The sequence below is a fragment of the Scyliorhinus torazame genome, chromosome 14 (assembly GCF_047496885.1).
Source record: "Scyliorhinus torazame isolate Kashiwa2021f chromosome 14, sScyTor2.1, whole genome shotgun sequence".
Classification (NCBI taxonomy): domain Eukaryota; kingdom Metazoa; phylum Chordata; class Chondrichthyes; order Carcharhiniformes; family Scyliorhinidae; genus Scyliorhinus; species Scyliorhinus torazame.
This window is the reverse complement of record NC_092720.1, coordinates 81503676-81525767: the sequence shown is the minus strand read 5'-3', so window position 1 is coordinate 81525767 and position 22092 is coordinate 81503676. Positions and strand designations below refer to the sequence as shown.

Here is a 22092-nt window from a genome sequence, read left to right as displayed (position 1 = left end):
GCCCCCAGATGCAATAGGTTCCGGGCACCACTCCCTCCGCGGAGGGGGGAGGTAAAGAGGCTGGACTTTCCAGAAATTACGTCACGGCATTTCCCCACCGCAATTGTGAAACTCGCACCATCCCCTCACGCAGGAGGGAGGATAGGCAGCTTGGGCGAAATCGGAATCACGAAAGCGGCATCCCCGCGTCGTTTTCGAGGTGTTTTGCTCGCCGATTTGCAGTGTTTTTGTGAGGGTCTATATTGCCGCGGGGATCGATACGGCTCGGAGCTGTGGGTTGGGTGGCGCGCACTGCGCCTGCGCCGCGCCAGCTGCCCTTTTTTTTCCCCATTTTATTTTTTGTTGGAGACAAAATGGCGGCGAGTGAGGGGATTCTGATCGGGGACAAGGTTTACTCGGCCGTCTTCCTGACCATCGACAACTCGCTCATCCCCGAGGAGAAGCTCTCGCCCACCCCGTCCATGCAGGATGGCCTAGACCTGGAAGTAGAGACCGACCTGCGGATCCTGGGCTGTGAACTGATCCAATCGGCCGGGATCTTGCTGCGTTTACCGCAGGTGGGTATCGGCGGCCGGGCGGTGGCGGTGGGGCGGCCGCGCCTCGTTTCGTCCTCGGCTTCCATCTCGCTAAAACTCTGCCCATTCTCTGCCCCGCAGGTGGCCATGGCTACGGCCCAGGTCCTGTTCCAGCGCTTCTTCTTCTCCAAGTCCTTCGTCAAACACAGTTTCGAGGTGAGTCCCCGCGGGGAGGGGGAGGGCCTCTCGGCGGGCCCGCCTGCCCCGGGAGGGCCTGTTTGGGCGTCTTTACTTTGTTCGGGCCCGGCAGAAACCTGCTGCAAATGGAGGGTAGGCCGGGTGGTTAATCCAAGATGGAAGCGGCCTTGCGGCGAGTGTTCACCTGTCCCCTCCCCGAGAGAGAGCCTGCCCCGGGCGTGTTCCGTTTCTAGCTTTCTCTGTCAACACCAGGGTTCTCACTAACTGTAAAACTTGTGGAGTTTGGATTACATTTTCGCCGTAACTTGCTGTGTGATATATTGGGGAATTTCCTGTTCCACCGCTAAATTTGTATAACATTGGGTGTGAGCCAAGCTGCCCCATTCAATTGCATCATGTCTGGTCTGATTCTTAACTCCTGCCCGCCTGGATTCCATAAACTCGGTGCCCATCTTAATTCCATTTTTGCAATTTTCAATTGATCACTTCATTACAACTTCTTGCTAGGGTCGAGAATGAGTTCCAAATTTTGATGGCATTTTGTGTGATGAGGTGCTTAATGAAATCGCTCTTCCATGTCCTAGATTAATTTTCAAGTTAATACCCTCCTTCCCATCAGAGGAGACTAGTAGAAAGAGAAAATACTATCAAGTGTGATAGGATGGTGGTGATGGATTCAGTTATGCCTTTTGAAAGGAATTGGATCCATACCTAAAGATAAACACACAGGGTTACAGAGAAAAAGGGCAGTGGAGTGGAACTAATTGAATCACTCTTGTGGAGACCTGTTACAGACTCTATAGGCTGAATGGCCTTGTATGCTGTAATTGTTCTGTGATAATATAGCTACTTTGTAATCATAAAATATGTCATAGATCATCTTTCACTTTAAAACTAACAGGTGCCCTGTCATCAGGCGGTCATTAGCGTGACAGTGGCTGGCTTCAAATACTTTTGCTTTTCATCCTCTTAAGGGTGGGGTGGGGGGGACCCTAAGCTATTAAGCAAATCCTCGTCCAGTTAAACTTCATCCTCTAACCATGCTTCAGATTCACAACAATGCAATGCCATGAGATTTGTTTTGAGATGTATCCCATACCTGTGCAATGTTTTTTTAAAAAAACATTAAATCATGTTGCGATATTTGTCACAACAAAAATACACCATGTAGTCTCTGATCAAATAGTGCTTTTTCTGTTGCATGGTACATTGTCCCTGTTAAAAAGTAATCCACTGACCCATGTGGATAAACATGGCAGATCAGCTGGTAATAAAAATTGATTATTTTTCAGATTGTTGCAATGGCTTGTATCAATCTTGCATCAAAAATTGAAGAAGCTCCTCGCCGTGTGAGAGATGTGATAAATGTATTCCATCATTTGCGTCAGCTAAGAGGCAAAAGGTAAGCCCTTTTCTTCAACTCCAGTGTTTGGTGATCAAAAAGCATTCCTTAACATGCCCAAGCTTTCAGGAGTCTTACAAATCAGTTGCACCTGGTCTTCACTGTTGGCTGAGTGGGGAAAATCGTGATGTAATGAGCCATGCAGACCAGGATGGCCCCAGGTTCAATTCTTGGCCTGTGTGGAGTTAGCAGATCTTAGTACCATCGGTGCTACACTTGGTTACAATGACCCAGTGTGTTGGGGAAGGATGAACTCACATAATCCATTACTACACTAACTCCCAGTGTGTTGGTGGGGAAGGATAAGCAGGAAGAATTCCATACTGCCCAATAATTCCTGCTGGAAAATGTTCAAGGGATAGGCTGCATTTAAGTTTCTGACCAACTCGTCCGCTAACGTTCATTGTCTAAGCTTGTGGGCGAAGAGTAGCCACTTTTTTAAAGTGGTGTAAGTGATCTATCACAATGAAACCTGTGCTTTGGGGTGAGTCATAATCTTTAAAAACACAAAATTTGGATGGGGAACAAGCTCAAAAGATAGTCAGCGATGACCAGTTGATCTGACTAGAGGGAATTTTACAACTTTAAGTTTAGCTTTTGCAATAACACATTAATTTTAAACAGCAAACTAAAATAGAGAAACTAAGATAAGTTAGGGAGTCATAATATATTTGAGTTGTACTGTGTCAAATTGATAGCTGTAAGACATCAAATTAAGTTGAAAGGAGATATTTCTCCTTTACCTTAATACTGTGAAATAAGTTAGGTAAGAATGGCATATCACTGTTATTAATGAACTTTGTTCTGTTGTGATCAGGTTTAACTACACTTTTAGCACTATGCAGGAGTGTTGCTGTTGGAGGGAGGCTGGTTTTCCTTCTGTAGATTGCGCACTCCTTGTATAGTTTAAACAGCTCCAGTCTAAAATGTGGGTCTGCGATTCTGCCAACAATGTAAGTGCAAGGAGGGAACACACAAGCATTGGTCTTTTGTGACCCAAACTATGGCACCAAATATAAAAGTTCCTTTTAGTTAGCTTGCAAAAATGCTGACCTGAATCTAGAATTTGTTAATTGGCCAAGTAGATGAGAGCTATGTAAAAGGAACTAATGGCATTCTGGAGTTCACTGGAGCGTTCGTGTCGTGATGCTCCTTCCCATCTCAGAAGAAGGCAGTCTGGAAACACTGGCACAAGACAACACGTAACTAGATAAATGGCAGTATGAATCTGTGTAGAAGCGTCGAGCTGAGCCTGACTATTTAAATCTGCTCCGAACACATTACCACTTCAGTCTGCATATGTAGTAAAAAACAAAATATTTACAAATATTGACTTCCTAAAGTTTGAAGATCTGTAAGCAATTGCATTCTAATGCTCTATTTTGTGAATTTGTATTTTTTATATATCGGCTGCTTAACTGAAGCTAGTAAAAATTTTACTTAATTGGTGAACCACCGAATTGTGTAAATAAGATAATCTTCAGAATTTTAAATTCTATGGTAACCTGTTGTATCACAGTTGTGGGCAAAGGGAGAAAGTTGACCCCTTTTTCTCCATATTTATTGGCTTACTGATCCACCAAGAAGAATTCTTTTGTCAAAAAAGGAATAATATGACAAACCATAATTTCACAGGATTTCTGATAGATTCAAAAAAATCATTGATAGAGAATGATTAGTCTTGAATAATACACTTTGTATATGAAAATCGGGATGCTTCTTACTGTAATCAATTTTACTAATGTGCATTAAGTTAAAATACAATATTGACTTTTATTCTTTTTTCCCTTGCAACCAACCTAACAGCGACCAACTACATTTACCAAAGACTGGGTGATGTGGAATGGTACGTAAAGATGAAGCTGTCGACATGGCAACAGTGAAAATAAGAAGTGCCGTTTGATCCCGATGGAGAACCAGTGCTCTTTGAACGGGTCACTGGAATCGGGGGCTTTGGAAGGTTGGGCACAGCACCATTAAAACCTAGGAACTCCTGTACTTGGTTCTCAGCTTTTTGTCTTTGCTGTCCAGGTGGTACCATCGCATTTTTGCCTTGGCTTTTTTATAACTATTTACTCAATGACAGGGAGGTTAGTATGTTTCTTCAGAAATTTGAAGCTTGTAAAAAAAAACATTGTTTTTTTGAATTTATAATAGATCCTTCAAAAGCCTGAGCTAGTGAAGTATTGTTAGAGATAGACCAAAATGTTTTTTTTTTTTTCATATTACTCTGCTTAAGCTTTAGAACATGGTTTTTGAAAGTAAGGGTAGAATTGTGATAAATTGAGGAATTCCTGTTAATGGAAAAAATGCCCCAGCGTTTGCACTTCTGTAAAAAAAAAAAAATTGCAGTGTGGTTATAGGATAGTTCTCTTATTTTATAAGTTCTTTTAGAAATGGTGGTTATAATAGTCCAAAATACTACAAGTGGATTGTGCTTGTGAAAGTGATTTGTGGTGACAAATTCTGACTAGCAATTTTCAACCTTTCAAAACCCTTGCTAAGTTTCACTTGGATATTTAACGATGCCAGCTGAAACCTAATTTGGTTCAAATTAAAGCCTTATCTCTGAGTGAAACATCGGAGTTCAAGGCTCTCTCCAGGACTTGATGGTGCAATCTAGGCTGATGTCAGTGTGATTTTTGAGGGAATGCTGCGTTGTTAGGTGATGCCTTTTTGATGAGATGTTCAACTAAAGTCCACCTTTAGGCTCAGGTAATTGCAAATCGCATTTCCAACAAGTTCTTCTAACAGTCCTGTGGAATCTTTATCAAATACCTAATGTTTACAACCCTTTTTTGTTGGGGGTTGTCTCTTGTGTAGTACTTTTCCGTCACCCAGCACCAGACATAACAGTTAACTTTGGCTGTTCCATCTCATTATTGTATCGTTGAATTTTGCTGCTTGTACTGGCAGATGTTTTGCACGCCGTTTGCACTTTCTAGGGATTGGGTGATTAATTGCTATATAAATATGTCTTTAAGATGCATTTACTCCATGACCCTAGTGCTGGTGCAAAGTAGTTTTACTGCACATTGACCCTGCAGCTGAAGTTCAACTTGGAGCCAGACTTCAATTGACACTGGAATAAGAGAAAGTGGGATTTTTTTTGGGGGGGAGGGGCACCACATTCTGCTTTAAACCAGAATCAGTTAGGATTTTTTTTACACTGGCACCAAACTTCTGTAAATGCACCCATATTTTCTTGGGGGTGTCTAAACTAAAGGAAGACTTTCCAGCCGTACAAGCCCAATTGCTCTTGCTGTAGTGTGCGTTTGGATAGCTGAATCTACTAAATTGAACTTTGTTGCCTTGGTGTCTTGGATTTGTTCATGGCACATAACTGCCAAAAGTTGATAAGTCCTAACAGCACTGCTGAAGAAACAGTGCTAGTTCTTATTAAACAAATAGACCTCAATTCAAATTGGTTAACCAACACCATCTAAAATAATTGGCTAATGCCTGGAAGATCGTCGGCAACTCGTCGAACAACAGGGACAATGCAATAGCACTTGGCTTTGGAGTAAGTAAAACTTAGCCTATGATCTTGACGCTGGTGTCCGATAATGGTAAACAAATATAAATGTGGTATCAACACGAGAATTGAAACACATTTCCTAATTTACATCAGGCCAGAATCAAAATTGGAAACATTATATCACAATACATTAAAATTTTGGAAGATTATATTTGCAAATAAACTCACGTTTGCAATATTAATTGGCAAAATAGTCATTGTGACTAATCAGTTGGTAGTGTCCCCCACTAAAATAGTTCTTCCAAGTGTGCTCTTACGGCTGAATATTTTAATTGTCAGTGAAGAGCAACACCAAATTTACTGCATGGTGTCAGGAAAAATAGTTTCATGCTTTTAATCCAACACAATATAAACAGCATTTTTAGCAGACAATTGCGTTTTTGTTATTTCCCAAGACATTTTGCAGGGAGTGACTAAATAGTCACTAATGGTTAAGGGATAGGACAAGTATATGCAGATGTCTTTTACTCCTTTATTTTACGTGCCGTTATTTTTTTAAAAATATACTAGGCCAAATGCGCAGGAGTTTCAGAATGCAGAGAAGATGTAAGTTGCAATATCAGATTATTTGCAGTCCAGCTCGAGGCATGAGGAAATGTAAAACGTGGTTGTACAATGCCACCAGCTGGGAGGGTGTAATTAATGCATAGCAATTTCACATGGGCAGTTTCCACTATAAAATGTACACCCCAGTTATTAACAATGGGAAGTTCACACCGGCAACACAAAACAAGGTCTTAAAATATTTTTCTAAGATAATCTGGATCATTATAGTGACAGGTAGATGAATGAATTTGCAGTTCTCGAAAATTGATTTTAAAATTCACCGTACATGCTTGTGATGGGTTTTCTCACTTTAAGTGACTTAATTGGTGATAATAACCCTGTGGTCCCTCAAAAATAAACTAGGCCTTGAGAGGTCGTGTATTTTGATAGATGCTGGCCATGGAGATAACTTCCAACCAAGTGACTTATTTTTTCCTCATCAGTATTCATTTTTCCAGCAGTGTATTCAGGAGCAGTAACCAATTCCGGCCAATGATTTTTTTTTCCCCTTGTACGTGCTTACCCTGTTGAGTCCACTTGTAGCAAATGCTGTCCTGGTTGATCTCTCGCAAGGTTTTTACCACAGAACTGCTGGTCTATTTTCTGAGTACTTCATGGAGGCAGCAATTTCATCAACTTTCAGAATTTATTTTGTCAAAAAAGAATAGTGGACGCTCATCAATCAGTAGTAGATTGCTAATGGAAATCTGGAGAAGATGTTGGATGACTGATAAATCTGTAAGTGGGAATGCTACTTGGGAAATTGCTTATGTTCATTAATCGCATTAATCTGTGTTTGAATGTTCCACCATTGAAACTTCATTTTCTAGTTAAACCGTTCAGTTCAAAAGGTCAAGATTCTACAGCATTGACGTTTCATTTAATACCTTGTATCTAAAAATTATTAGTGCACTACCGTAATTGTTTATCATGTTTAATTTTATGAATTTAAAATACTTGGTAAATGAGTATTTGGAAATAAACTTGGCCAATTCCCAAAAACCAAAGAGAATATTGTAAATAATGTGACTCAAAGGCAATTAGGGATGGGCAATAAATGTTGGGCTAGCCACCAAAGCCCACGTCCCTTGAATTTAAAAAAAAAAAAAGTAAAATCAATTTGACACAGCGTTTCACTATTTTGTGAATCCAAATGTTTAATATTTAAGTAGAACATTCATTTTCATACTAATCAATCATGTCACCCTTAACAGTTAATGCTTTAGCATTTAGAAACATATTTTGGACAAGTGTTCTTGTGAGTACTATAACCGGTTCAGGCAGTTGGACCTGACTGCCCCTCTATCTCGGCCGGGTGTCCCTTGAGAGGGAGCATGCATCGTTCTCGGGAACCATCAAGGTCTTCCATGCCCATTGGGCATCTCAAGGACTGGGGTGCCATATTGACCCTTTTAAACACATTTTAGCATGATGTTTTAAGTTTCATTTTTAAAAAACTTAAGGCAGTCCCCTTTATGGGTCAGTTTATTTACTTTAGTTTATTTGGTTTAATCAAAATGGTTGGGATTCCCAAGCATTGAACTCCAATGCTCATATAAGGCAATTTTTCCAGAGGAGCTGTGTTATAAATGGGGAGAGGCCTGATGCTCTGTTTTCACCAAAATAAGCCTGAAATTTGTACTCTTTTCAATTATAAAAAGTTATAAGACACAAGATTCACTAGGTAAAAGTTTCTTAAAGCAGCAACCAAGTGCCTTGAATCAGGGAGATGGGTGACACAGTACTTTGATTAACTTGTTCACTGGCATGTCATATAATCAAAACCTACACTGTAAATACGGAACAGTATCAATTTATAAATGTTGTAAGTGCTGTTGGTTGCAATTTAAATGGTAAAGTCGAGGACATGTTATATAATTAATTGGATGCATTTGTAACATCCGCTGTTGGCCCCAGCAAAGAAAAAAAATTCCAACTGAGAAGATTAGAGTCTACAGATCAGGAGTACAGGAAGTCTTCTGTGGAGTTGTATCATGTAATGTAGAAATGTGGGTTGCATGTGGTTGGGATAAGAAAAAGGTATAAAATGTGGGCACTGGAATTTACTATTGGTATATAGTAATATATCTGAGGAAGGAGCAGTGCTCCGAAAGCTAGTGTTTGAAACAAACCTGTTGGACTTTAACCTGGTGTTGTAAGACTTCTTACTATATAGTAATATACTAATAGTAAAATAAATACAAACTTATCCTCTGGTTTTGGATTTGCTAATGTGTATAAACTTTGGTGGCTGTGTTTTTTTAATATTTATTTGTTGTGGGACATGGGTGTCGCTGGGCCAGCATTTATGCCCATCCCTAATTGCCCTTGAGGGGGCAGTTAAGACTCAACCACATTGCTGTGGGTCTGGAGTCACATGTAGGCCAGACCATGTAAGGTTGGTAGATTTCTTTCCCTAAAGGACATTAGTGAACCAGATGGGTTTTTACAGCAATCGACAATGGTCTCCTGGTCATCATTAGACTTTTAATTCCAGATTTTTATTGAATTCAAACTTCACCATCTGCAGTGGCGGGATTCGAACCCGGGTTCCCAGAGCATTACCCTGGGTTTCTGGTTTACTAGTCCATTGACTATGCCACCGCCTACCCTGTTCAGTAACTACGTGCTCTCTGTGGCATCTTCATACTTTCATGTAGATTTTGGGCAGAAATATATAAAATTACACATAGTAAAAATTACTAAGTTTATGTTTCATAACCACCTTAAAGGTGCTGCCTATAAGCGAAGGAATAATAAGACTGCCCTGAAATCTGCCAATGTTTGGCGGTTGATTATCCTTTATAGTATAATAACTTACAAGTTAGTTAGTTTAGATGCAGTGAGCATCAATAAATGTTGAATTAAGATTGACTTTAAATTTATCTCTCTGGGGAGGTGGATGGAGCCGGTACGATAGCGGCATTTAAGGGGCATCTAGACAAATATATGAATAGGGTGGGAATGGAAGGATACAGACTCCGTAAGCATACGGTTTTAGTTTAGGCAGGTACCATGGCCGGCGCAGGCTTGGTGGGCCGAAGGGCCTGTTCTCTCTGCTGTATTGTTCTTTTGTTCTATTACCCAATTAGAATATTCCAGTGCTTATTGATGCATACATCTTGTAAAACATTAATAAGCTTAAGTTCTGAAGAAGGAAACATCTGCAAATGCACCATCCTATTCTGAAGTAGGTCGTTGATCAGCAGTGTTACTGACTTGTAATTGGAAGTTAGCCTTGGTAGAATAGAAATGAAATTGCCAATAAAATAGTGGGAGTCATACCCATCTACGGAAAATAACTTGTCAAAACTAATGTTATTGATATGGAAATACCATTAAACATTACCTTCAGTGGGGCTAATTATATCATGGATTGGTTGGGAGTAGGACCAGTATATAACAAGTATTGGGACAAGAGTTGCAATTTGTTGAGCGCCAAGATATTCAGTTCAGATCTGTAATATATTTAAGTCATCCGATTAAGCAGGTACTGCATTTAGGCATGTTGAATTACTGTATGTTTAAATCTGGCATTCAACAAGCCCTATTGATTTGAGGAGTATGAATAAAATGCAACTATACCTTCTAAAGCCACCATTAAAGAGGCAATAAATACAATTCTACACCATTTTTTGAATTTGGATATGACGGGACTGGGGTAGACCATTGTAGGTGAGTAGAAACTTGCCTTTTGAATAGATGCTTGTTTTCAGAGAATGCCTTTTTTAAAGACTTGCAAACGTTTGGCCTTGAATCAAAATAGTACCTAGTTTATTTTCTCAGTTGCTTTTGAAGTCTTTGTTTTAAATAATGCAGTAAGCAATTTAGACATCAGATAAGTCCGTTAGATTCTAAATTTTAATTTTTTTTTTACAGAATCTTTTCATTGGTTTTAAAATGATATTGAAAAAAGACTTGGTTGTGTAGTTTTGTGAGCAGATTGGCATCAGAAGAACAAACAAAACATTTTAATAGTTGTGTGACGAGATTACCATTCTGAATGGAGTTCTGTACATTTTGTGCATCTAAATTATATCCAATTGTCAGGTTTTAAGAAATGTGGTCTTCATTGTAGCATAATAGAGCATGGTGTTGGTTAAAATGTGAATATTAAGAAAATGCTCATGATTTAGCTTTTTGAAGTTTAGGTATGTATAATGTTCTGTGAATTCTTGACAGAAATTGCTAACCATCTATCTTTTTTAATGACCTTATTTTCTTGGATAGGTTCTACTACTCTAGAATATTATTTCATTCATAACTAGTGGTAACTGCTAAACAGGTTGTTCAGCATATTTGCTGTATAATTTTCAGTTTGAAATGGACAGCACAAGACCAAAGCTTTGGAAGCAGTTACAGGAGTTTCTTCTGGTTGGTTGGAAGGGGAAAAAATGTCCCTTGTAGAGAATTAGAAGAACGAGCTAGTTCCGAGTGTTTTTGTTTTAGACTTGCAAATAGTTTTGATTTTTTTAAACCAGGACTCCAACACCACTGATACTTGATCAAAACTACATTAACACCAAAAACCAAGTGATCAAAGCAGAAAGGCGAGTGTTGAAGGAATTGGGATTTTGCGTTCATGTAAAGCATCCACACAAGGTAAGTGTGCAGACAGTTGCATTTTACTCCTGTAGATCTGGAAGTTGTGTTTTAAAATAACAATCTAATTCTTTTCTCCCTACTAGATAATTTTTATGTATCTTCAAGTGCTTGAGTGTGAACGGAATCAAACACTTGTCCAAACAGCCTGGTAAGTTCCTGCTTTCACTATGTAAAGCCAAGGAAACTATCTGAAGTTGAAATAATATTTAATATATATCAAATTCACTGAACTAAAAATTGACGATTGGCATTCTAACTTTTGTAATTGTATCCATACAGAAACGGGTACAGACAATTCAGTGTAACAACTTTTTTTTAATGGTGTGCGTTTGTACTGTAAATTCTTGATGAACATGATCCTGTAATTTTTATATACTGTTTTTCATGGCTTGTTTGTTCACTATCATAAAGGAGAACTCAATTTAACATTGTTCTTTTTTCTACTCTTTTTAATTAAAGGGTAGTCCATGATGGTAAGTCATAGAACTCAAAGAACTCTGCCCTCTGAACTGCTTCTCAACTACATGACCTCAGGATGGCCTTTGATTGGTTGCCCCTTCAGCCAATCCAGTGCAAGCTCTCATCCGAGACAGCTATTCACTGCAGTGGTCACAAAACATCTGGCAACATCATCTAGTTCTGGCGGGGTTTTGAAGGATTTGTATTGACTTTTGGAAATGGATGTTCACCACATGTACTTGCAATAACTTAGATTATATGTCTAATGTTTCTAGTTGACTTAAGTTTTAGAATGTGAATTTTTAAAGCATGGTGAAGAGAAGCAACTCAATCTTATCAATTGCTACACTATACTCTTAAGTATTTCACATTAGCATAAAAGAATTTGCAGGATTTTAGATTATTTTACCCTAACCTTGACAAACTTTGCAGCCAAGAATTCTCTGGATGCTTCCTATTTGGATTTGTTTATTGTCATGTGTACTGAGGTACAGTGAAAAGTATAAAAGTAAGCGGCTCAACAGATCATTAAGTCCATGAAAAGAAAAGGAAATAAAAGAAAATACATAATGGGGCAACACAAGGTACACAATGTAACTACATAACACCGGCATCGGGTGAAGCATACAGGGGTGTAGTGTTAATCAGGTCAGTCCATAAGAGGGTCGTTTAGGAGTCCGGTAACAGCGGGGAAGATGAGCTCACTACTAGGGGGAACGCAGATGTGGTTATAGGAATCTGAATTATTCTGACACAATTGTGCTCAATTGTTTAATTCATGTCTCACCGTTAAGTCACTTAATTTGTTTAGTTTGTAAGTTGGTGGGTTGCATCTTGAACTAGTTCCATGTTTGTTGACTCTTAATTCTGTTTCTCTTATTGCATACAGCTCTGCTACCAGAATTGGGGTTGGATGTAGTATACAGAATGCAGGCTTGTGATCTCAATCTCAACTAAATGAGAGATGTTGTTTCTGATTCTAACTTTGTCTGACAAATAGTTGAGTGGGTAATGGGTTGTGAATTTGGCCTTGCTGTGTATCTATCCCACTTGATCGTGGGTGTGCTCTTATAGCATGGAGTTTTATTGTGAGGTCGTCATCTACCATAACTGCTTAATGTTAATACAAGTTATGGGATTTGAAAGCTAAATCTCAGTTCATAATTGAAACTAATCAAGGCCAGGTGCATTTTCTCAAGTCCAGCTACATGGAGCCAGTTTAAATTGCATTAGTTTAACAAACTTCCTTAAAAAATGTGCAAGTTGGGCAATGCTTATTGTGAATATTGAATGATGGGTACTGAATGTTGATATGACTTTCAGTGAGTGCAGCAGTTTACAACCAATACTGTGAAAGCTTTAAGGGAAACCCCATGTTTAGACAATGTGAAGTGTAAGGAATGGGTTTGTGCTGCATAGGACAGGCTCTAGTATAGATGCATGGAAGCTTTGGATGCATTGGAAGCAGAAGTTACTACTTATTCAACCAGTCTCTATTGTAACACCAGACTAAGACTGGTAGTTATCCTCAGCTTTAAAAATGTTCTGCTGAAAAATGCTATTTGCTTTGGTGGCTATGTGGCTCCAACATTCTGCATCCTAACCCATTCCACTTTATATCTCAAGTGGTTGCAGCTAAGACTGCAAGTCATCCAAATTTGGCCTATCCATTCTGTTCTGGGGAACTAAATATTTTGAACACTGGAGTCAATGAAGTGGGTGTTAATAGAATTTTACCATTTATTTTGCTGCTGGCTAAACTTGGAGTGAATCACATAATAAAATGAGCCTGCTTTCAAATTGTGATTTAAAATGAGGTCAAACTGGTCACTTTACTTGTTGCTGTTCTACACCGTTTCTATTGGACTATTACAAAAGATCTGCCAGAAAGATCTTCAATGGAATATCCTTTTTGTATGCTGGTATGTTTTTGCAGAGAAAATGGAGGCATTTCTAACCCCTTCTAGATTAGTGCAATATTCACGAGTAAAATTCATGAATAATTGAAAACCCTTTTGGTCACATTAATTTTTACCCCAATTGTGATTTTTGACAAATTGAGGGTAACAAAATTAAAACAATAAAAGCTGTCAACTTTATTTTAAAAAAAACTTTTAATCCCTTGATGCAATTTGGATATTAAAAACACCCATTATAAATGTATGAAATCTGAAATAAATGTCCTGCAAAAAACAACCGCCATTTGAGAGACTATTTTAGATGTAATCCTTTAATGGAATTGGCATAATCACATACCTTATGAAGGAGCTCTTCCAGTCTGACTGCAGGTTCTGATATTGAGATATACTAGGAAATGCTGTATCATTTCCATTCTCTCCTGACTATTCATGAAGGCAGTAACCCATGTTAGGATATGATTCCATGCAGGTTCTGAAGCCAAGTTGCCAGTTTCGATAATGCAAATTCTGCAGTAAATCATAATGGCCATTGATCATGGTCACAGCTGAGCTCTGGCACTTTTTCTGGCCTCCCACTAGTGGCACAGAGTAGGAGCACTGCCAATGTTTTTCCTGGGGTGCTGGTTGATTTGTCTCCTGCCCATACTGAGGATGACCCATGTAATGTTTGTGCTCTATATGCTGCACTGCTGTCTCGTGATGCATTTCCTACTGTAGAAACTTAGGAAAACGCGAGTCATCGTGTAGTGCCTTAATGTATCCCAAAAGTAATGAATGTAGTGTTGATGTTTTCCCTTTGACTTGGGTACATTTTGTAGATATAATTCATTGTTCTGGTGAGGAGGCAGCAAATGCCAGGAGTAGGAATAAATTATGTACTTTCTCTCATTTATTCCATTATTCAGCTTCCAGAACGGGGACTGCATGTATCCTCTTTCGGAACCTGTCTGTTTAGCTTACTTTAGATGTTGCTTTTACTTGAAAGATGCTAGAGAATTTTAGCTGGATGTTTTGGAAAATTCCCTGCATGATTCATGCAAGTGTATTTATAAATTTGAAATGTGACTTAATGTGTATACATTGTGCATTCCACATTTCAAACAATACTTTTACTATTTGGAGGTCTGTGCTGAAGATATCAGAGGGCAAATTGTTTCAACTAAGAAAAAAGAACAATGTTCTGAGTCTCCTTTTTTTACTGTATGTAGTTTGAATTAATGGGCTTCTAATAACCCTGTCTCTGTCTTTCAGGAATTACATGAATGACAGTCTCCGTACAAGTGTATTTGTCCGGTTCAAGCCAGAAACTATAGCCTGTGCTTGCATCTACCTTGCAGCTAGAGCTTTACAAGTGAGTGGAGAGTGCCTGGTTTAAAGAAAAAAAACCATCTGGAATTATATATAACTTTTTCTACCAAGTTTTTAAACTGCTTAACTTTTATCAGCTTCTGATAATTCAAAATAGGGCTGTCTCAATTTTAACATCTGGTTTAATGACTGCCAAATTAAAAGCTCAAGATATTTTGCTGCATGCTAATTGGGAGGTAAAATAGTTCCTTGCTTTTGAGTCTTAACGCCTTCTAGCTGGAAACTTGATAAATCTAGATGATTTTCTATGGTGCAGCTCCCTGAGGTAAGGGAAAATCCAAGATAGGTAGGTCTCCACATGGTTGGCAACTAAGAATTTAGCTTGTGGTATTATTTATTAATAGACACTTACAATTCAATGTTGCATGCAATTATTTATTTGTATTGCTCAGCTTCGTTGTTTTTCTTTACTTCAGATTGTTTTACCAAATCGTCCTCATTGGTTTGTACTTTTTGGTGCAAAAGAGGAGGAAATCCAGGATATCTGCATCACCACTTTAAAACTTTACACTCGAAAGAAGGTCAGTTAGATGAGTAGTATTTAAATATCTTTTTTTCAGATTGCAAAACTATCCCAATTAGTTAAAACATTGGGTGTCCATTGTGTAACACATGTAACCTTTGGGCCTACGGCACAATCTGTTCCTGAAAACCACATTGTAAGTCAGAACCAATTTTCCCATAGGAACAATGGTATAAATGGGGGATTAGCTCCGGAACAAAGACCGGAAATCACTCCTGGCGAGTGCGTCAACTCCTTGCCCTGTCCTATCAAACAGCTGAGGTGACTTTTGAAATCTGCACAAATTGACTCAAGTTCTTTAGTTCGTGTGCAGTTGCCTGTTTAACTTTGAACTTCTAAGTCTTGAGTGCTCGTTAAATACACCATACGGGAATAAATGCATTAAAATTATAATACTTGTGCCAAAACAATTAACAGAAAACTAATTTCCAACTTAATACGATTGCTCAAAATGTCCAGTTCTTCAGATGGGCTGCGCAGAACATCAATGTGGACGTATGAGTACGCTGGTGTAGTGTGGTAAAGTCAAAATGGGGTGGCAATTTAAAAACATTGTAAGTGCCATTCATCGTAGCTGTAAAGTAGAGGATTGCCTATACTGTACCTGGTAGCTTTTGATTTGTTATGTTTCATGAACAACTATGTCTTAACAGCCTAACTATGAACATGTGGAGAAAGAAGTAGAAAAGAGGAAAGTTGCATTACAAGAAGCTAAATTGAAAGCTAAAGGACTGAACCCTGATGGAACTCCTGCTCTTTCCACTTTGGGAGGCTTCTCTCCAGGTTCTAAACCATGTAAGTATGTTGAAAGGCAGTGAAATGTTTTAATGTCGATTTTGGAAAGCCGAAGGATACTAACTTTCGCTTTTGTGTAATAGTTTGCTTCTCATTTTCAGCCTGTAGCACTGGCAAGCAGCAACGGGAAAGAGCCAAATGTGTATCTCCATGCCAATACACAACCTCTCCATTGGCAAGTCCTCTGCTCTGTCTCCTCCGAGTGACGTGCAAAACTGGGTCCCTTGTGGCTCTCTGCTAAAGCATCATAGGAGCTCCGAGGTGGTTTGACCTCCAGGCATGCAGTGTTCAGACCCAACAGCATGTGGACACGCTCTAGCACTCTTGAACCAATCATCCCGCTTTGGAAAGTTGAAGGCAAAGGAAATAAATCCTGTCACAAAATCTGGAGTGGAGTTCAAAGGAAGACTGTCTAAATATGAATTTTTCTGGCAATTAAGCTGGTGCCAAATACACTGGTGGGTGGCACTGGTTAGGGCCAGGGACCCAAGTTTAAATCGAACCTCAAGTGACTGGAATTTGCACGTTCTCCCTGTCTGCGTGGGTTTCTTCCAGTTGCTCTGCTTTCCTCCCACAGTTCGGAGTTGGGTTGTTTGGCCATGCTAAATTTCTCTCAAGTGGCCCAACAGTTAGGTGGAGTTATGGGGATAGGGTGAGGGATTGGGCCTAGGTAGGGTGCGCTTTTGGAGTTTCGGTGCAGATTCGATGGGCCAAATGGCCTCCTGCACTGTAGTGATTCTATGATGTAGTACTTTGCATTCACTTGGACTTGACTGGGGTGGTCCAGGCAGGGAATCTGACATTTGGGCAAACCCATGATCTCCATAAAGTTTGCCCAGGCTTGCACCCTGAAGATAAGGCACTAGTTTTGCTGCGGAGAATTATCGCTGAAGACCAGCTGAACAGAGTTAACTACCAAAGCATAAACCGTGGTCTTGTGAGACTGAAGGCTGCCAATATCTTCAGACAAATGTACATTAGATGTCCAAGCTCTCTCTAGTAAATACTAGGAGCCCAATCTCCCACTCTAAGATTGGCCATTGGTTTGCCTAGGATAGATAGAGCAACTCTTCGTGACTTAGAGATGTTGGTGTCCATTTGGTATAAAAATTGAGGCAAATCTGATGAATTGTAACTGGGGTACTTGACTTAGTTTTGTATTTGAAGTTAGATATACAGCTAAATATCCTTCAGAATTAAAGTAAGATCTAATATTTTGGTACATCAAATTCTGGAAGTGAATTTTTTTTGTTTTAGGTTCTCCCAGAGAAGCTAAAACTGAAGACAAGACACCTGGAATTCAGAATTCTAAAGCTATCAAAAAGGAACCAGAAGACCGACAGTTGAACTCTAAAAGCCCTTACAATGGGTTAGTAATTAAGTATTTCAGTGTATTTGGAGCTTAGTTCTGTCTGGTGCTATAAAAATTCAATCTTGCAGGGTAGAAGTGGCCCTTTGCATTTGTGCTGGCTCCTTAAGATCTAATTGGCCAGTACCACTCCCCACGCTTCATATAGCCCTGCAAATGTTTACGTGTACTTTTAAATTCTTGATTATGGTCATTGAGGCTTATGGCTGTATGCTCAAAATTGTTGCATTCTACTTCTAAATGATCCCTCTATAATTCAATAATTTTATCTTCCAAATTCTATAGGCTGAGGAAAGAAGTTAAGCAAAGCCGAAACAGTAGGAGTGTCAGCCGTTCAAGGTCACGAACAAGATCAAGGTCCCATTCGCCACGAAGGCAGTAAGTATTGAAATATCTGATTAGTGGGTATAAAATATTATAACCTGTGATATTGGTCTAACTATCATAGTCAAATCATTATGTTAATAAAAATACAGGAAATTAAGAAATGCGGCCCGAAAGCATTTTGGACTGATACTCTGGTATATGCTATAATTTGATTTTTCCGTTTTATAGCCAAACATGTTCATTCACCCTGTGCTTGGTGTTACTGTTTTATATGGGACCAAGTTGCAGTATGTATTTTGGTCCATAATTGGAAATTATTTATTCTGTTCCTATTTTTAAACTTGCATCATTAATGTAAACTTGTCGCTCGAATGAGTTGATCCCCTGTAACATTGCTTAGTGTCCTGTCTTCATGCTGTTGCACTTGTGTCTTTTGTCCCTCTAAATAGGGCTGGTGGGTGGTGTAGATTGTGGCAGGGCAAGAAAGCCCTTTCTGGTTTATTTGCAAGTCTCTTCTCTCCTATATGCATCTCTCTCTCTTCTAAATACCATGTTTTTAGGACACTGACCAAAAGATCTAGAAGTTGTCACCAGAACACTTGTCATTTTTTTTCCACTTCACAGCATGCAATCATACAACCTCTTTAGTTAAGTAAAAGTAAAATTTACCTCCAGCTGTTAACAAATTATTGGTAGAGTAGAGCAGAAAGTGCTGGAAGAATTAAAAAAAAAAAAAAAAAAATGACTCCACTGCACTGATGCTTCCAGATAAACTGCAAAATCCAAATTCCGGTTTACGTAAAAACTAGGCTTATGCAAGATTACAAAGACCTCAAAAGACAATTTGATGGAAAAATCTGATCAATTTGGATTTTTAACATTTTTTGAAACCTTGTTTTGAGCATTAAGAAGTTACTAAGCAAAACCGGTGGTTTGAAAATTTGTTGGACGCAATGGTCAGATTGTACACTAGGACACAGGTGAAACCTAAATATGGACGTAGGAAGTTATAATGTGAAAATTTAGTGCAAAACGCAATGAGTGTGCATGCATTCTTAATTGGGTGTATTCATTGGAATTCTGTTCTGTTCAAAGTAAGACATTGTGGGCCTATATAAGCCAGACCAAATGAGGGTTGCAGATTTCTTTCCCTAAAAGGACATTAGTGAACCAGATGGGTTCTGATGACAATCCATTAGTTCCATAGTCACCATTACTGATAGCTTTTTATTCCCAGTTTTATTTTATTGTATTTAAATTCCCTGGTTGCTAAATCTCCTGATCATTAGTAAAGACCTCAGGATTACTGATCTAGTAGCACAACCAGACAAAATACTCTGAATAGCCATACTTTACCCCAAACTATTCATTTTCTTTCTGGTAGATCAGATAACGAACACTGATATCAAATTTAAAGTAGAAGTAATCAAATATACTATACGTTTGCAAGTTTTAGTTCTGTCTTATAATTGTTCTGATAAATAGTTGTAGTCTCAAAATATAGCTTTTTTTCCTCCTTTTAACCGTCTTCCAGTTTTTACCTCGTTCGCTCTTGAGTCATGCTTGGGTAATTTTCTTTTACAGGCATTTATAGAGATTTATCTCAAATGGCCATTTTAATTATGAACCCAAGTGTTTGTAGGACAATCTGGTGTGTAGGAGCATCACCGCTCCATCCTTGATGATACTTGACTAATATTCAACTGAAATGTGAGCATGGTTACCTGATTGTCTCCTATCCTCATTCTCTATTCTGAGAACATTGAGGCTCATTATATTGCTATGGAGAGCATAATAGAAATTCTGGCCTTGTGTGTTTGCACTTGCTCTCAAATAATTTTTAAGTATTTATTTCCTCTGCCATCTTGACAAATCCCAACTCTACATTTCTGTTGGTGCTGGTTGTTTTGTTTTGCATTGGTTTAATTTTGTTTTTTATTTCCTTCAGTTACAATAGAAGAAGCAGATCTGGCACATACAGTTCCCGATCAAGAAGCAGGTCCCATAGTCACAGTGTGTCCCCTCATCGGCGTCACAATCACACATCACCACATATCAAGTCAAAATCTCATCGCAGTGAGGAAGCAAAGATTTCTATTAGGCATGGTCACAAGAGGAAGAAATCCCACAGTAGATCGCGCAGTCGTAGTAAATCCAGGGACCACTGTGATCTGGTGAAGAAACGACGGCATGAGAAGGATCACCATAGGGATAGGCATGAGCGATCACGATCTTATGAAAGATCCCATAAAAGCAAACATCACAGTAGTAGTCACTCAGGACACAGCAGGCATCATCGGTAAATGCTGAGAGCTAATTTAACAATAATGCCTAAATCGAATTACGTTAATGTGTAGTATATTGACTTGTAAATGATGCTTTTTATAAAGGGTTTGTTTAAAAGTTATTTGGTTTATGCAAAGATCATTAATGGAAAAACTAATGGGAAAGAATTTGCACATTTTCAGTAATATAAAAATACTTTATTGACTGTACAGTTAACCATGGACAAATTTGTGTATGCAGAGTTTTTCTCTATTCTACAGAATTTGAAAGGAGATTGCTGTAGAAATATACCTTATTTTTATACATTAAAATGGAAACTGGGTATATTTAAGTATGAGTTCATTTGTTAAAACTGTGCTGATTACTTTGTTGGACTGGTTTTTAGTCTGCATGTGGTCATACATTTTTACAGAAAAATAAAAAATTTAAAAAGGCTCGTGTATTCTGTGATTTGCAAGAAATCGGTTGGGTCAAGGTGGAGATCACCTTTGAAAGTCAATAAATACATTATTTTGCCCTGAACCAGTATATTTAATGAAAATAAATGTGCTAGATTGCAATTGAAACAGGGAGAATTACTTGTAAAATTTCCAATTCACTGCATTTAAATCCACGGAGTTTCATGCTATGTTGAAGCTGTGCATGTTGTACAGTTCTTGTGCTATGTCAGAATTTCCATTTGGAGCATTTTATTTTTGTTACTAAGTTCTTCAGTCCATTACATGCAAAAATACTGCTGATGCTCGGAATCTGAAATCTGGCAGCATTTTTTGTGTGACTGTTTTGCATCTATTTGGTTCTTCGGGATCTGAAGAAGTCACAGGCTACGTTAAAAATGCTACTTTTCTCCACAGTTGCTGTCAGATCTTCCACCAGTTTTCTTAACCAAAGCATTGCTTTGTTTCGTGAATGATTTGTGATATGAAATTCCTCTTGAAAGTGAGAAGAGGTAAGAAAGGGCAAGGCCTGAATGGTTTAGGATTTGCAAATGAGAGTAGCATTACAAAGGGAGTCCATGTATTATGCTCGTCTATGTTACCCATATATTCAGGTTTGTGTATCTTGTTGGGTTTGAATGTGGACGTATGCCAAAAACTACAGCTATTTCCTAGAGAGAGATTCAATCTTTGCCGCAGAAGGTTCCCAGTGACTTTAATTTCCCATTTCCAGTTACCACAAGCACAAATGAAATTGACCTGAATTGTAGCTTCAAGTGGCTGCCATGCCTACTTAATTCAACTGCTACCTTCATTGATTGCTACAAACATTACTTCATGTCCAGCCAACCTGGCAATTTGATCATTATAAACTAAGTAAACAGCCTCTTGGTGAACAGCTTTAAAATACTTTACATTTTATATTTCAACATGTTACATAATAGTGTGCTATCAGAACTGCATTTTCTAAGTTCGGTGATTATTATTAAATGGCTCTGCAACAAACTTAGAATCTGTTGCTCCCAACTCGGGACTGTAGTTGCAAGAAATGATGTTCTAATAGACTCATCAAATCCCAAAATAATTAAATGCTATATAAAGAGTTCTTTAAACCCCTAATTTGTCTTCAGCAGCCTGGCAGAACTGACCCAGCATAGCCAAAAACCTGATATCAAGTCAAGATTATCACTAAGCATAGACCTTTGTGAAGGAATGCCCATGATGGAGCCTGATGTCAACATATCTAAAACAAACTGATAGGGAGAAGGTAGCGAGTTGGAAGTTGTGCTTATAAGAGAATGTTGCCTGCCTGGGGCTGGAGTAAGAGGTTGAACATGGGTACCTGTCTCCTGAAACTGAATAGGAAAATGTAATTGAGTCTGGGCAGCACGGTAGCATAGTGGTGAGCACAGCTCCAGGGTCCCAGGTTCGATTCCCGACTGGGTCACTGCGGAGTTTGCACGTTCTCCCTGTGTCTGCATGGGTTTCCTCCGGGTGCTCCGGTTTTCTCCCACAGTCCAAAGATGTGCAGATTAGGTGGATTGGCCATGCTAAATTGCCCTTCAGTGCAAAAAAAAAATAAGTGGGGTTACGGGGATAGGGTGCCCTTTGTGAGGGCTGGTGCAGGCTCGATGGGCCGAATGGCCTCCTGTACTGTAAATTCTATGATTCTGCATCTGAGGAGGAAAGATCACATTGGACAGAGGGAATGGCTTTCTGGAGGTGGTACTATGCCGGCTTCAGCTGAATGCTTTTATCGCCCATTAACCTAAAGGTGGGTCTGGTAGTTTTGGCTTGATTTCTCC

General features: G+C 38.9%; 1 protein-coding gene across 5 annotated transcripts; it reads left to right on the top strand.

Annotated features, from left to right (window-relative positions):
- The first annotated feature begins 298 nt into the window (after positions 1-298).
- On the top strand, positions 299-20284 carry ccnl1a (cyclin L1a). 5 transcript variants are annotated; one of them, XR_011934493.1, is made up of 12 exons: positions 306-557; positions 657-731; positions 2006-2115; positions 10681-10801; positions 10888-10952; positions 14434-14533; positions 14967-15071; positions 15727-15868; positions 15952-16043; positions 17126-17237; positions 17523-17615; positions 19513-19579. XR_011934493.1 is itself a non-coding variant. In XM_072474417.1 (11 exons), exons 1-11 carry the CDS (start codon positions 354-356, stop codon positions 19865-19867), a joined length of 1482 nt encoding a protein of 493 aa, XP_072330518.1. In that variant the 5' UTR covers positions 325-353; the 3' UTR covers positions 19868-20284. The 5 variants fall into 5 exon arrangements, 1 of the variants encoding a protein (XP_072330518.1); XR_011934494.1 differs by having other exon boundaries at positions 307-557; positions 15970-16043; XR_011934495.1 differs by lacking the exon at positions 19513-19579 and having other exon boundaries at positions 299-557; positions 15952-16326; positions 17523-17552.
- The last annotated feature ends 1808 nt before the right edge of the window (positions 20285-22092 follow it).

Excerpts from the sequence above, each read along its gene's own strand:
- ccnl1a (XM_072474417.1), top strand. The coding sequence starts at position 354 with ATGGCGGCGAGTGAGGGGATTCTGATCGGGGACAAGGTTTACTCGGCC. Across the intron at positions 10,802-10,887 it reads ATGTAAAGCATCCACACAAG|ATAATTTTTATGTATCTTCA; the intron begins GTAAGTGTGCAG and ends TCTCCCTACTAG. Across the intron at positions 17,238-17,522 it reads TCTAAAAGCCCTTACAATGG|GCTGAGGAAAGAAGTTAAGC; the intron begins GTTAGTAATTAA and ends CAAATTCTATAG.